At 40.7% G+C, this 16,914-nt stretch overlaps 1 protein-coding gene across 4 annotated transcripts in view; it reads left to right on the top strand.

The window, feature by feature from the left end:
* The window catches only part of abat (4-aminobutyrate aminotransferase), a 210,519-nt gene that overhangs the window by 47,467 nt on the left and 146,138 nt on the right, over positions 1 to 16,914 (top strand). For all 4 annotated transcript variants that reach the window (XM_041205746.1, XM_041205748.1, XM_041205745.1 and 1 more), the window contains one exon: positions 13,191 to 13,320. In XM_041205746.1, coding sequence (XP_041061680.1) covers positions 13,251 to 13,320 — 70 coding nt within the window. In that variant the 5' untranslated portion in view covers positions 13,191 to 13,250. The remainder of the gene's footprint in view (positions 1 to 13,190; positions 13,321 to 16,914) is intronic.

The following is a 16,914-nucleotide window of genomic DNA, read 5'->3' as shown; positions in this document are numbered from 1 at the left end:
TTAACTTGGGTTTCTCTGTGCTCAAGTTTCTGGAGGTGGGACTTGCTCTCACCGTCTTCTGATTCAGAAGTGAGAATTCTACCAGTTGACCTACAGATGACACCTTATTCACATTTATCATTCAGGTATTGAAACAATACAAAGATACACTTATATGATTGTAGTACCAATCTTAATCTGGAGTCATGATCTTGCCACTCCCTTTTTTCAGATCTTCGCATTCCACATAGACTCAGCAAATTTAACATCATTGCAAAGCTGAAGCCACTTAATGTCAATGCTAAACTTGTTGTGTAAACACACTGAGAATGGACAGTTGGACCACAAGTCATTTCTAAAAATGGTTACCTCACATTCATGCTCACAAATGCAGAAACTCACCACTTACTGGGAAAAACTGATTGCCATTTACGCTGGCCATCTATAACTATGTTATTATATGATTATAATGACATTAATATATTTGTTATTTTGCATAGGAGGCTGCATTGTTCTTTTGACATAACTTCATATATTTTGTCATGTGTCTCTTCCCTGCCCCTGCCCCAGAAGGCAAAAAGTGTCCTTGACCTCAAAGGCTGGCAGCTGGCACTCTGAAAAACTGCCAGCTAAAATCTGTAAAAGCTGCAGTTCATCCACCTCTCTCACTGAAGTTCATAGACTGCTATAAAGCAGTTGCACCATATTGCTTGAAATGCCCTTTAAATGTATTGATGTACCCCATGAATTAACTTTTAGCATGATTCATGCTAAATCTTCAGGTACATCAGCAAAGCTTTTTTCTGTAGAATGCTGGACTTGCCTTTCACAAACTATCCACATTGTAAATCCCTGAATGTAGAAGCATTTGCTGAAGAAGTGTTAATAGGACAAGGTGATAAGTTTAAAACATTGGGGTATAAATTCAGCTTGGGAACGAGTACAAAATTGGCAACAGTTGCAGTCTATTTTATTTTTCTATTAACATCACTGGTATTGGCTTTGCATCAGTGCTAACTTGTATGGAGTAATTTTGACTTTGAACGATAGTGCATGTGAGTGATTTCAGATCAACCATCCATTATACAGCTTTTCCGATTTAAATTGGCACTGAAGTTATTGAAAGGAAAATCGGGCAAGGTGTAAAACAGGCGGCCAATCTGATATCGTCCACATATCACCCTTCATAGAGTGCAAGTTGAGTGTCAAGGCATCAGTTGTCTCTGAAGTGGTTGGAGTGAAGTCACCTCATCCGGAGAGTCTCACTACTCTTTGCTTGGGTTGAATCAAGATCCAGACCGCATTTAGACACGATAATTGCAGTTAGACTGCAAAGCATAAGTGCTATGCATTGACACTATTCCTAGAGTGTGAACACAGCCTAACAGATATTGCAGAACAACTTTAATTTGCACCAACCTGAGGATGTTTAAAATGGAGGCTGGATGTAAAAATTGGGAAAATGTTCTTTGTCCACTGACACGTCAATACATCATAAGACAAAAAATTCATGAAGAATAAAATCTTAATTGAGAAATCTTCCATCAGAAATGTACATATATCAATTCTCTTTTGTTAAATTCACAAGATTCTGCATGGGCAGGCTCATGCAGTTGAAGTGTTTCCTCTGGTCACCCTTGTGGCTGACCTTCATATCTTATGTTCATTCAGTGAGAGAAAAGCAAAATCCACAATTGTTTCCCTGCAGTTTCATTCTTTCTGTGCTTGTGATCTGAGATTGAAATATGATAATCCACTTGACAAAGTCTGAGACTTGATTGTGGTTTTATTATTGTGTGGTTAGAATTTAAATCGTTTCAAGCTGAATGTAGGGCTGTACTGCAAACCTTGAAAATGTCTTTATCATGTTCATTGCGGTGATTTTGATATGTCAATTTGGAGGTCTTTGAAGAAAATGCACCAACATTGAAACATACAGTAGGAACTATCATGCCTGAAAGTTACACAGTGCAAAAAATGAAACTCTCAACTGAAGTCACTCTTGTAGAATTGTATGGCGGAAAAATTGGGCTCTGTAGCACCTCTTGTTTTAGGTGATATTGGATCAACAACCCATCATATATCTCCTCCAAGTTAAATTTCCTAATGGTGGAACGTGGGGTTCGAGGTGCGCATATATCTTCTAACGGGATGGTGTCAAACACCATCTTGGTAGCAGAGTTTGCGCACTGAATAATCACCAGCAACATGCAAAGCAGGCAGATAATCGTGACAAGCAGTGTACAGCACTGACTTCCCACCAGACCTGTCATTTGTGAACTCCACTTACTTAGCCTTGCATGGCTGGATGCAACATTAAAAAGAATGAACAAACTCCCACCAGTGCCATTTAAAGAGATAATGAACTATGGGCAGGTTAATTGCTGGATTGTTTCTTCTGGCTGTTGGTGCATTGTTGAAACTTTTCTATACTTGGCTTAAGATTGAGTAGTCCACAATACAGCAGAGTGGCGTTGTCACTGGACTGGTAATCCAGAGATCCAGGGGAATGTTCTGGGGCCAGGGTTCGAATCCCATCATGGCAGGTGGTGGAATTTGAGTCCAATAAAAATCTGGAATTAAAAGACTAATGATGACCATGAATCGATTGTCGTTAAAACCCATCTGGTCCATTAATGCCTTTAAGGAAGGAAATCTGCCGTCCTCACCTGGTCTGGTCTACATGTGACCCCAGATCCACAGTAATGTGGTTGACCCTTAAATGGCCTCTGCAATGGTCTAGCAAACCACTCAGTTATATCAAACTGCTACAAAATCTATAAAAAGGAATGAAACCAGACGGACCACCTGGCATCGAAACGTTAACGGCAAACTCAACACTGCCGACTCTGCAAAATCCTCCTTATTAATATCTGGGGACTTGTGCCAAAATTGGGAGACCTGTCTCACGGACTAGTCAAGCAACAGCCTGACATAGTCATAATCACAGAATCATACCTTACAGATCATGTCCAGGCACCACCATCACCATTCCTGGGTCTGTCCTGTCCCGGTGGCAGGACAGTGGTATACAGGGGGGGAGGGCGGGAGTTGCCCTGGGACAACTCAACTTCGACTCTGATTAACCCGAATGTCTATCACCAAGAGTGACTTGGTAGCCCCACTACAGACTGAGCTGGCTGAGTCCTAAAGGACATAGCTGCCAGACTGGGTCTGTGGTAGGTGGTGAGGGTACCAGCCAGAGGGAACAACATACTTGACCTCACCTCACCAACCTGCCTGCTGCAGATGCATCTATTCATGACAGTATCAGTAGGAGTAACCCCCGCACAGTGCTTGTGGAGACAAAGTCCCATCTTCACTTTGAGGATACCCTTCAACGTGTTGTGTGGCACTACTACCGTGCTAAATGGGATAGATTTCTAACAGATCTAGCAATTTAAGACTGGGCAACCATAAGGCGCTGTGGGCCATCAGCAGCAGTGGAATTGTATTCAAATAAACAATCTGTAACCTCCTGGCCCAAAATATCCCCCACTCTACCATTACCACCAAGCCAAGGGATCAACCATGGTTCAATGAGTGAGTGCAGGACGGCATGCCAGGAGCAGCAGGCATACCTAAAAATGAGGTGTCAATCTGGTGAAGCTACAACACAGGACTACTTGCTTGCCAAACAGCATAAGCAGCAATTGGTAGACAGAGCTAAGCCAATGGATCAGATCTAAGCTCTGCAGTCCTGCCACATCCAGCCGTGAATGGTGGTGGACAATTAACTCACAGCAGGAGGAGGCTCCACAAATATCCCCATCCTCAATGATGGAGCCCAGCACATCAGTGCAAAAGATAAGGCTGAAGCATTCACAACAATTTTCAGACAGAAGTGTTGAGTGGATGACCCATCTCGGCCTCCTCCAGAGGACCCCAGCTTCACAAATGTCAGTCTTCAGCCAATTCGACTCACTGCACGTGATATCAAAATACGGCTGAAGGTGCTGGATACTACAAAGGCTATGGGCGCTGACAGTATTCCGGCAATTGTACTGAAGACTTCTGCTCCAGAACTTGCCGCGCCCCTAGCCAAGCTGTTCCAGTACAGCTACAAAACTGGCATCTAACCGGCTATGTGGAAAATTGCCCAGGTATGTCTTGTACACAAAAATGACAAATCCAACCCAGCCAATTACCACCTCATCAGTCCACTCTCGATCATCAGTAAAGTGATGGAAGGGGTCATCAACAGTGCTATCAAGTGGCACTTGCTTAGCACTAACCTGCTCACTAACGCTCAGTTTGGGTTCCGCCAGGTTCACTCAGCTCCTGACCTCATTACAGCCTTGGTTCAAACATGGACAAAATAACTGAACTGCAGAGGTGAGGTGAGAGTGACTGCCTTGACATCAAGGCAGCATTCGACCAAGTGTGGCATCAAGAAGCCCTAGCAAAACGAGTCAATGGGAATCAGGGAAAAATTCTCCCCTGGTTGGAGTCATACCGAGCACGAAGGAAGACGGTTGTGGTTGTTGGCGGTCAGTCGTCTCAGTTCCAGGACATCACTGCAGGAGTTCCTCAGGCTAGTGTCCTAGGCCCAAACATCTTCAGCTGCTTCATCAATGACCACCCTTCCATCTTAAGATCAGAAGTGGGGATGTTCGCTACTGTTTGCACAGTGCTCAGCACCATTCGTGACTGAAGCAGTCCATGTCCAAATGTAGCAAGACCTGGACAATATCCAGGATTGGGCTGACAAGTGACAAGTAACATTTGCACCACACAAGTGCCAGGTAATGACCATCTCCAACAAGAGGGAATCTAACCACCGCCTCTTGATATTGAATGGCATTACGATCTTTGAATCCCCCTATCAACAACCTGCTACAAAAGCAGATCAGATGCTAGGAATCCTGTGGCGATTAACTCACCTGACTCCCCAAAGCCTGTCCATCATCTACAAGGCATAAGTCAGGAGTGAAATGGAGTATTCTCCACTTGCCTGGATGAGTGCAGCTCTCTCAACACCCAAGGAGCTTGACGCCATCCAGAAGAAAGCAGCCTGCTTGATTGACACCCCATCCACAAACGTTCACTCCCTTCACCACCAATGTACAGTGGCAGCAGTATGTACCACCTACAAGATAACATAAGAAGTAGGAAAAGGAGTAGACCATTTGGCCCCATGAGCCTGCTCCGCCATTCAGTCTTGTGTTTCAATTTCCACATTCCCATCTAACCCCGATAACCTTTGATTCCCTTGCCTAACATGAATCTCTCTACCTGTGCCTTAAAAATATTCAATAACCCTGTCTCCACCACCTTCTGAGGCAGAGAATTCCAAAGCCACACAACCTTCTGAGAGAAAAAAATTCTCCTCATCTCCATCCTAAAAGGGCGACTCCTAATTTTAAAATGGTGCCCCCTAGTCCTGGACTCACCCACAAGAGGAAACATCCTTTTGACGTCCACTTTGTCAAGGCCATTCAGGATCTTGTATACTTCAATCAAATCACCCTCGCTCTTCTAAACTCCAATGGAAACAAGCCCAAGGTCTGTCCAACCTTTCCTCATCAGACAACCTATTCATCCCAGATATCAATCGAGTAAACCTCCTTTGAACCGCCTCCAATGCATTTACATCCTTCCTTAGATAGATAATGAGACCAAAACTGGACACAGTAATCAAGATGTGGTCTCACCAATGGCTTGTATGACTGAAGCATAACATCCTTACTTTTATGTCCAATCTCTCTCTTAATAAAGGATAACGTTCCATTAGCCTTCTTAATTACTTGCTGTACCTGCATACTAACTTTTTGTGACTCATGTACTAGAATACCTTGATCCCTTTGCACCTCAGAATTATGCAACTGTTCTCCAGTTAAGTAATACTCTGCTTTTTTGTTCTTCCTGCCAAAGTGAATAACTTCATATTTTCGTACATTAAACTCCATTTGACCACTCACTCAACCTATCTATATCCATCTGCAACTCTTCATGTCCTCTTCTCAACATACTTTCCTACCTATCTTTTGTGTCATCTGCAAACTTAGCTACCATGTCTTCGCTCCCTTCATCTACTTCATTTGGACTGCAGAAACTCACCAAGGCACTTTAACAGCACCTTCCAAACCCATGACCACTACCATCTAGAAAGACGAGGGCAGCAGGTACATGGGAACACCACCACCTGGAAATTCCTCTCCAAGCCACTCACCGTCCTGACTTGGATATATATCACCGTCCTTTCACTGTCGCTGGGTCAAAATCCTGGAACTCCCTCCCTAACAGCACTGTGGGTGTACGTGGGTGTAGCAGTTCAAGAAGGCAGCTCACCCCACCTTCTCAAAGGCAATAAATGCTGGCCCAGCCAGCAATGCCCATATCCTGTAAATTAATTAAAAAAATAAAAGTTTGTGCTGAAAAAAGTTGCTTTCAGATATAGATTGCTTGGTAGGGTTTCCTCAGGGAATGGCTGAGGGAATGAGGAAACACCATGCAAAGGAGGAGAGGAAGGAGAGGGAAGAACAGTTGGAAGCAGGATTTTATAACTGCCAGGAGCAATTATCAACTTCAGTGAGGCCTATTAAACTAACATAATCAGTAACAGAATAGATTAGCTTTCCCAATTGGTATTATTTTAACACTGGCAATAGCCCATTTATTTTGGGCTACCATCAGCATTAAAATATTGCACATTTGTAATTCCATGTCCTCAAGCTCCCAAGGTTTAGCTAAGCTAACCTGTCATTATAATTCCAAAGTTAGGGTATATTTCAAAGGGTAGATCCTCCCTGGCAAACATTCTTGACCTTGAGAGTATTTCAGATAAACTAGAAAGTAACAAACCTGTTCAAATGTTACAAATAATTGTTCATTGTTTCAATAAGTTCCAAAGTAAAAACTTTTTATTCAGCTTAAAGCCAAATGAATACAAGATAGAGCATGGACAAAAAAAAGGGAAATTGAGAGTGCTAATGAGAGCTGCATTGTCAAACTGGGCATTTGGAGTGGAGTACAGAAGGGGGCCAATGTTTGAACTGTTACTGTTTGTAATCAATAAAAATTATTTGAATATCAAAATTTGTCAAATTGGTTAGAACTGAGAGCAGACAATCAATATTGTAAAAGGATTTAGATCAGTTCTGCAATTATGTAGACCAATGGAGTTCAGCAATGGTCTGTTGGTTCTTCTAGTGTTTATAAAATTCATTAACATTTGTATGAGGGTAGTTGGAGTAACATTAGTTAACGTTTATGTAAATGAGTGTTAAGCAGAGGAAAAAAAAAGAGTAATGACGAAGATTAGGCTTTAAAGTTCTAACTTGTATTAAATGACTCACTGAAATGAACAACATGTTTTCATTGAAGAACAGGAGAAGGCATGGTTAGAACTGAGTGGCGGTGATTTGTGGAAGGTAATTTGTTATAGCTTGTATCTGCTCAGAAGTTGGCATTTTCACTATTTCCAAGTATTTTGACAAAGTCCCCAGATCTACCAATTAAAATTTCACCAGTTGCTCCCATAAGTCGTGCTTCTGTAGCTTCTTTTCTTTGCACCTTTAATCAAATCCTTTTTGTATTTCCCAGCAGCCTAATTAACATTTCTGATACAACTGACAAGAGATGTCTGTAATCCAATCATGGATGAATGATATAAGCTTAGAATGGCTCCTCAAAAATGTAGAGTATGTTGATTTAGACCTAAGTAAATTATAGAACAGCCTCACTGATTGCACATATTATTGAGTATTTAATTGTTTCCAAATGTATCATAAATGTCATGCATTTACCATTAAATGGCATTGGGATCTCTCAAGATAAATGACAATTAGACTAATGACAATAAGACTAAATACAGCAGAGCAATCGAGTACTTTGATGAAATAATGGGGAGGGTTGGTAATGCACTTGATGTGTATGTGATGTTTGATAAAATGCCACATAATCAACTTGTTAGCAAAACTGAAACCCATGGAATGAAAAGGGCAATGGCAGTGAGGATGCAAGATTCAATTGTAGAAGTTGGTGAACTTGCAGTGGATATTGGTTGACAGCCTAACCCCAGAAATAGTGGTAGAGAAATTGAAGAAGGTCGGGGAAGAATCAGAGATGGACCATGTGAAGACAAGGGAGGGGTGGAAATTGGAGGGAATATTGATGAAATTTTCCAATTTGGGGCATGAGCAGGGCACAGCACAATATAGTCATTAATGAATCAGAAAAAGAAATGAAGAAGGGGACCTGAGTAGGAATGGAACAAAGAATGTTCCACATGTCCCACAAAAAGGTAGCCATAGCTAGGACCCATATGGGCTCCCTTAGATAAACTTTTTTTATTTGGAGGAAGTGCATGAATCAAAGGAGAAATAGTTCAATTTGAGAACAGGCTCAGCTAGGTGGAGGAGGATAGTGGTGGACGGGGACTGGGGACTGGTTGGGCCTCTGTTCAAGGAAGAAGTGCAGGGTGCATGGGTTGTCCTGGCAGGTGATGGAAGCGTGGCAGGACTGGACTTGGATGATGAAAAGGGAATTGTGAGGGCCAGGAACCTGTAAACTATTAAAGTGATGAGTGTATTGAAGAGTCAGAACTCGAGAGTTAGGACACAGGGTGAAGGAGGGACGGAGAGGGTATGGCAGAACTATTAAATAAATGTTTTAGATCAGTTTTTTTATAAATGATGGCAGATGTGAGAACATGGAAGAAGTATAGGAGGACATGAAACAACTCATAGAACCAAATGCAAAAGTTTGAATTCCTGGTGGAAGTTCACTGCATGCACCATCAACTATTGACAGAGGTCAGAAAGGAGAGAGCAGAAGCTATTGCAAAGTATTTACAGCATAAAAATGACTAATCATCCCAAAACGTCCATACAATGTTTGAGCTCCACATGAGCTCTTGCCATGATTTTGTAATCCTCATTAAAAATACAAATGTACTGTATTTTCCTTGTTCAAGAGAGAAGTCAAGAATAAATTGGGTAACCATAATAGAATAGTTCATTTAACATCGTTTGTGAAAGAACATTAGTGTTTAGAATTTATGGGTTAATTTGGAGAAAGGTTGGTTGTTGTGTACCATAGTGATCAGTGCTAGGTTACTGTCTGCATATTTGGTAAATGGAAAATCTTGAAATTAATAAATAATGCTTTTATGTCTGAAAGTATCCCCCTATTCAGGTAACATTATACTTACTTAATTTCATTTCAGAGTTATGAATTCACACTCTAATGTGGATTTTCGTTCGCGAGTCTTGTGTGCAGAGTGGGGAGAATTCCCCACTCTGTGAACCTGACTTTTAAAAATGGCTGCCTGGGCATCAGATTTTTGGTCGGAGTTAGGGTGGATTGAAACACTTGGAATTAGAACTTCCCAGTGTTAAAATATACTCATTATCATGTTATGATGTGGCAGATGTGTGCCTGATGGACCAAATCCATGAGGGAAACTTGGCCACGCTATCGCAACTGTTTTACAATTTGTATTTATTACAGATGTGTGTACTGAATTTAGAAATATTAAGTTCACCAAGACCTTTAGGGATTTAAAAAAATTAAATTAAAATATTTTTATTAAAATAAAGATATCAAGCACATACATAAGACTATAACTACTTACTACTATAACAACTCCTAAAATTCTCAATTAACCTGACCCCCAATTACACCCCCTTTAAGGCAACAGTCCACAATAGATTTTATATTTAAAACAAACTAAGCTAGTTAACACAATACCCTGGACAGTGGAATTCCAAATGGCTTTTCTCCAGCTTCAGTTTTGTAAGTCAGTAAACTTCTGCACAAATGCTAGAGGCTTCATTAAGGCTACTTCACACACTCCTGTAAGATCTTATATGGCCTTCTCACCCATAACTTTCATTTTCCTTTATATATGTTTCTCTCTTTTTAATATGTAAATTCTATTGTTCCCGATGTCTTTGAAGCTGTATCTTCCTAATAATAACAAAAACTTTCAAGGTGCCAATATTGCCAGTAACCTTTGGGGAAAAATAAACATATTCCTTAGCCTTGCTTATTTGGCTAGCGTAAACAGACCTAAGATCCCTTTGAAATCCCAATATCCCTTCATTTATCTAAAAATGCAAATTCTCTTCACGCCTTACTTGCCAAACCAGCATCCATGTTTACTCATTAGCATGTCAAACTTCTTTTGATGATTTTACTATTTTACAGCCTATTTTACTGCAAAATGTAATTAAATCACACACTTCTTAACTATACTTACCCCCATAAGCCTACTTCATAATAAGAAAAATATTATGAAAATTATTGTTCGTTTTTTTTAAACAGATTACCTATTTATAATCGCTTTTGTCCCATTTCTGTCAAAAAAAACTTTACGAAAATGTCCATAACCAATTATTTCGATAGCGGCTTCAACTGGCATCAGTTTGTCGATCTGTTTTCGTAATCTTCTTGCTACACACTCAGATTCCAGAAATGTGAGCATGTCTTGCTCACGGACTGGCCCTTTCACATTTCGTAGGATGGGTCAGTTCCTGTCATCCAGAAATTCCACACAGACCTGAGTACACTGTCCCTGGGAGACAGTCCTTCCAAGAGCTTTAGTAACTCGGGCAGTTCAACAGTCTAAATTCGCGGACCCTCCATGATGATGGCGGCAGTGGAAAAGACGGCCCCTCAGTGCTGCACTGGAGTATCAGCCTTGATTTTTGTGTTCAAATTTCTGGTGCGGTACTTGAACGCAGAATCTTGAGTGTAATTTTTAAAATTTTAAATTTTAAAATTACATTTTTAAAAGAGTGCCACCAGCTGAGCCATGCTATACTGGGGTAGAGCTCCATAATTCTTCTGAGGAGTAATAAAGTTTTATTTGGACAATTAGTGGTTGAACATTATTCTTTAAAGTCTGATTAGATCTTTCACATTCTTTTGTATAATTCACTCATCAGTTTAAATGAGATGACACTTTTTGCTATTATTGTCATGACCGGTCCCCAGGCGAGGTCCCCCAATTTGTTAACTTCCCGAACGGGACCCCAAGTTTGTTTATGCTCCCGAGTGAATCAGCTGATTCCACTTCTTTATTTAACTCCTTTGGTTGGTTGCAACAAGGTTAATTTAAAGGAATTCCTCCCCCTCCCCTCAACCCCTTGGATTCTTTTTCCCAGTCCAAATATAGTTTTATTTTTCAGAAGGAGCCATTCTAACCAAGCTTTCTTGAGTCAAAGAGTAAGTTTATTATTTACTAAAACCCAAGGGAAAAATAATAAAAATGTAACACACATACACACTGATCAGAAATAAGAAGCTAAAAGGCCAAATAAAAGTTTTAAAAAACAAACCGGTCTTTGGGTTGTCCTTGAGGCATAGTTGGTGGAATGTTATGGCTGTTAAGTTGGGTGATACTGGCAGAGCTGACTTTGGCAGTTTCGCAGTTGGTTTGGAGATACTTGGTTCTGCAGGGTAGTTGAAGGGGCTGTCCTGTTTCCTTTTTGATTATGGCTTCTGCTGAGCCTTGCCTCCAGCAACAGAGATATAGAGAGAGACCTAGCCTGCAACTGGAGGGGTGACTAGTTGGTTATCTTGTGCTGTCACTCCCACAGCACACACTGCACTGCTCTGCAGCTATCTTTTTAACCCTTTTTTTCCCTGTGTATTCAGGTGAGGAAATAGTCATCTTGCATTCGTACCAGAACTATTTACACAGTGAGATATAAATCAACAAGAGATGGATTTTTGGGTGACTGCTGAGTCGTGCGATTCAGTCTTTTGGTTCTGGAACCACAGGAGATTAAAGTTCACTCTTTTGCATCTTTACTATTTCCCTTTTAAGTGTCTCTGTTTGAAGAAAGCCATGACCCCTTTTCAGGTGCGACATTCCATGTTCTGTCAGGACAGGCCTGTCAGTATAATCCATATCGGGATTTTCCACAAAGTGGGCACTTTACATTATCAGCCATCTTTTGCTCAGTGTCCTTGCTTGCAAGTCTTCCTTAAAAAGTTCAATATGCTCATAAGTAATTTGTGATGGTAATTGGCTTTTCATTATTTGCATTATTTGGAGTTCCTCATGATTGTTCTAAAACCTTGTTTTTCTATTTTTTTATTTTATGTAGGAGCTAGACTGAGATTAGCAATAAAAGTGGTCTTCCTTTTTGTCCACATGTTTTTGGTTACATTATATACACCAAGGGAATATGATTGCTTGCATTAACAACATCAGCAATAGAATTAATTTGGAAATTATAAGCTGAAGGTGTGAAGAAGCTAAATTAATAAGCCCACATTTGAAATAATAGTTACTGAAGGAACTTGAATTAATAATTGCTGCTGCATGATTATTAGTTTTCTAATGGCTGTTATGGGAAATGGTAATGTCACACTGGAGCAATCAAGGAGTGTTCATTAGGCATATTGTTTTTCTTTGGTCTTGGGCCAGAGAGTGCCAGTCATCTGGAATCCCACTATCCATCAGCAGTGCACTTGAGGGACCAGGCTGCAGAAGACACGGGGACAAATATATGCTCCCAACCCTGAAAAGTTGAAAAACTACTTGTTGGATAGAGTAGAAAGAATTTAACCCAACAGGATTGTTTGAATCTGAAATTTAGTGGTGAAAGTAAAAAGGCATTTTTTTCTGTGTCACAGACATCCTTCATCTTTGATGATAAAATATTACATTTCCCCTTCAGCAAAAATTGACCTGTTTGCTCTTCACTAAGGGCCTATCTCGTTGAATTATTTAGTGAAGGTATTTATATACATTTGCAAGACCCCTGTGTAAACAGAATGTAGTTATACTAAATTGGACAAAGAAATCTTGGCAAGATGATATCATTTTTCAGTAATCAGTTATGATTAATAAAACATCCTATTTTGTGAATTAATGCTGCAAAAATTGATTATTTAACAAACCAAGACAACTTCTGGTACATTGATGGAAAGAATTCTTCAGAGGCTTTTCCATAAATGTACCATTAATGTGGAGATTTCTGTGACTCTGATTCCAATTTCAATGTTGCCTAAAGCATAAAACTGTCACATGTAGTGTCGGTCTTTCAGCCAGCAGCATGGATATGTAATTGACTTTGTTTTCTCTAATGTGAGAGCTATATGTAGATTTTTATTTAGTAGAATTGCTTGGGGCACAAAGCTATGTAGCACAAAATCGCAGTAAAACATCACAAATGAGCAATGAAAATCATTCAATGCAATGCGGACAAAATAATGAGTTCCTCTTAAGATGATGTTTATTTTCTCCTCTACAGAGCTGTTGGCTGGGAATCTGAGTTGCATTGCCTGTGAACCTTCAGTCCTTGAAATCTAAGATGGCTGCCACTATCCTCTCTCGGCAACTAACTAACATATTGCAGCAGAACCTGAGGTTTTCATTGCCACGTGAGTATTCTCTCATTCAGGGCTAAGAAATTATGTGATATGTACAGAATGTAATCTAGATTTATAATCCTTTCAGCTTCTACATCTAGATGGTTACTTCAATGATGTGGGGCACTATAGATCTCTCGGCCATTCGTTCTTCCAGAAATTGCATTTTCTGCAATATGGTTAGTTACAGAGCTGAGCCAACCTATTTTGAAAAACAGGGAGGAATAATTGAGGAAATGAATACTTTCTGCAAAAGACGAGTGATGGGTTGATTGCTCCAGAGCAGAAATAGATAGATGCCTAGCCTTCTATTTTATTTATTAGATGATGGTTTAAGATGGACAAGAACCCAATACTATAGAAAACTCTCATAACTACATCAATATGCTGTTGGCTGCTGTGTATTGTATGATATAATTTAACATCTGTTCAATTTGACTCTAAGGTTATTTTACGAGAATCTTTGGTAAATTTAGAAGAAAGGTGAGCAATTGTTTATGTGACAGTGAAGGATATTCAGTTGTTCCTGATTTTTAAATATTATAAAATTGTGCCTTTAACATTTAAGAAAGCCTGTTTGTTGTAGTAACTTGCATTAGAATAGCACATTTAATGTGGGAAAGTATCACAAGTTGCTTCACTGTTGTGTATGAGAAACACTGAGCCAAAAGGGAAATTTATATCAAAGTGGCGGATTTTAAGGCCAATTTTGAAGAGGGAGCTGGAGGGATTTTTGGAGGAATTACTGTGATTGAGCTGAAGGCAACTTTGGAGACTTGTCAACTAGTCTGTGATGTGAATTTGGATAATACTAAAGGCTGCTTACATGGTCCTGGTGAAATGTCTACTGTGATACTTGGAAACTGCAGCATTTTGTGCTGTCCTTACAAGAGATACAAATTGCAGTCTCATTTCCCTGTGTTTTTCTGCTTTGAATAGTGTCATCACTATTCAAACAAGAACGGGAAGTTTTCCAGACTTCCAGACCAGTGATCCTCCCTCAACAAACACCATCATAAAGGGATTGATCGGTCATGGCTGTTGAGCTACATTGCTAGCACAGAATGATTGTGGCATTTCCCTACCCAGCAAGTTATTCTGAGTGCCCCTGAAGGGGCAAGGCACAATTTCTGTATCTGATATTCTCAGAGCAACCCAATACTGTCAGGCTTCATCTTTTCATAAAAAATGTTAAACTGAGGCCCTGTTTCTGCATTATTCCTACAGTACCTAATATATGTCCGTTTAATTCATAGGAAATGGCAGCATTTCCTTCCTCGCAGACACGTTACCATCTGTCATTGATCAGGTTAACTAATCAATAAGTTACCAGCTTCCTGGATTGGACCCTATACAAGCAATGTCAGTGTCTGCTACATGAGGAGCTGACAAAGCTTCCTGGCACATAGTGCAAACCAAGGTCAAAGGAGCACCCCAAATGGCACCTGCAACCACTGGGCCTATGCAATGAAGTGCCATCCCACTGAGCCCACAGGCTCTGGCAGGGCTCACTGTTGGGGGACAGCAGCAAACTCAACCCTGTGAAACTGTCAGGATCATTTTCCTGTGGAAGTTCAGGGTCACCAAGTTTGTTTTTAAAGCTTAGTTCTATTTGATATTATTATAATAAACTTTTAAAACAGGGTTCAGTTTCTTGTGGTTAAGGAAAGCAGACTACATTACAACTGCTTTAAACCAAATGAATTTTAATTATGTTATAGTTTATACAACCCCCCAAAAGTGTATTATTTCAAATAATAATGGAAAAGCCAATATTCAAATATGTGTCCTTATTTACCAGACATTTTTGTGGATATAGTTAACATTTTTCTTAGGTCCACTGAGGTTCACGACTGTCATTTGTCATAATAATATTTCACAATTCATTGAGTCCCTCAAGTACACTGCAGTGTTCAGTCCAGGAATGCAAATAGAACAATTAAAGATCAATTCATGATATCTTTCCTCATTGATGCTAGACAGTTTAATTTTGGAAGGTAATCTACTAATATTTGCCAACTAAATTGATGAAAACCAGTGAGGTCAATAATAAACCTCTCACTCATGTGTTTACTTGTCTGGCAATGCTCTCTCTTTGTGGACCACAGAGGTGACAACCTATTCACCAACAACACCTTTCTGTTCTGACATGTAGAATTACAACAGAGATTAGGCAACAACTCAAAATGGAAATAGCTCTGTTTCATTATACTGAGCAAAGGTGGACACAATATGTGTGATTTGAACCCTACCATCCAGAAGAAACAGGTGGGTGGGCGTTAAAGTGGGAAGTGTGACTTACCCACTGACATCTTGCACAGGTCATAGATAGAGTAAGGAGGTGGGTCTGCAGGTGGGTGGGCCCATAAAATACAGTGAGTACTGCGCCTTTCACCTACCCACCCACCCCAGCCCCCACTATAATTTCACCACCAGTGATGGGGGAGGTGTCAGAAGGCCTGCCCACCCATAGACCAATTCAGGCCTTTATGTGGTAAATTAATAACCATGAATTGGGCCTCATCCCACCACCATTGGGATTTACCCAGTGGCAGGAGAGGCCCACGCCATGTTCCAGTGCAGGAGGGGGCAAGGTTGTGGGAGGTGCTGCCTCCTTAATGGACTCCCTGGGTCTTCCCTTCTACTCTGGCTCCTCAGGGTTGGGGACTGGATGCAGCAATGGCCACCACTTCTGGTGGTACTACTGGGGTAGGAGAGCTGCCGGCCATCTGATTGGCTGGCAGCTCTTGGAGGCTGGTCTTCCTGCCCTGATGGCGGCAAAAGTCTTGCCTTAGCCCAATTAATGCCCCTCTGAGCATTAAATGCCTGTGAAGTTAGCTGTTAGAGGCTTTTCCTCCCAGGGGGTGGGGTGATGGTGACCCTGGAGCCCTGCAAAATCCAGCCAAGAGAATCATTCAATATTATCATGCAGAAGAAAGCCTTTCACCCTGTCATGTCTGTGCTGGCTCTCTGCAGCAGTAAATCACCTAGTCCCATTCCCCACCCTTTCTCTGTAGTCCTGAAAACGTCTCTTCAGATAATTATCCAAATCCCTTTTCAAAATATCCAAATCCCTTTTCAAAACCATGATTGAATCTATCTCCATTACAATCTCAGGCAGTGGATTCCAGATCCTAATCACTCACTGTGTAAAAAAGTTTTCCCTCATGTTGCCTTTGGCTCTTTTGCTGTTCAGCTTACATCAGTGTCTTCTGGTTCTCAAATTTTGCCAACGGGAACAGTCTCTCCCTAGCTACTCTGCCCAGACCCCCTCATGACTTTGAACACCTCTTATCAAATCTTCTCTCAACCTTTTCTTTGCCAAGGAGAACAGTCCCTGCTCCTCCAATCTATCCATGTCACTGAAGTCCTTTATCCTTAGAATCATTCTCATCGATCTTTTCTGCAATCTCCCTAACGCGTTCTCATCCTTCCTGAAGTGTGGTGCCCAGAATTGTACACAATACTCCGAATGAGATCGAAGCAGTGTTTTGAGAAGGTTTGGCATAACTTCTTTGCTTTTGTCCTGTAAACCTCTATTCATAAAGCCCAGGATCTCTTGTGCCTTTTTAATCACTTTCTCAACCTACCCTGTCACCTTCAACA

Source organism: Carcharodon carcharias, chromosome 15 (genome assembly GCF_017639515.1).
Source record: "Carcharodon carcharias isolate sCarCar2 chromosome 15, sCarCar2.pri, whole genome shotgun sequence".
Lineage (NCBI taxonomy): Eukaryota > Metazoa > Chordata > Chondrichthyes > Lamniformes > Lamnidae > Carcharodon > Carcharodon carcharias.
The sequence above is the reverse complement of the archived record's forward strand: the minus strand, read 5'-3'. Positions and strand labels throughout refer to the sequence as shown.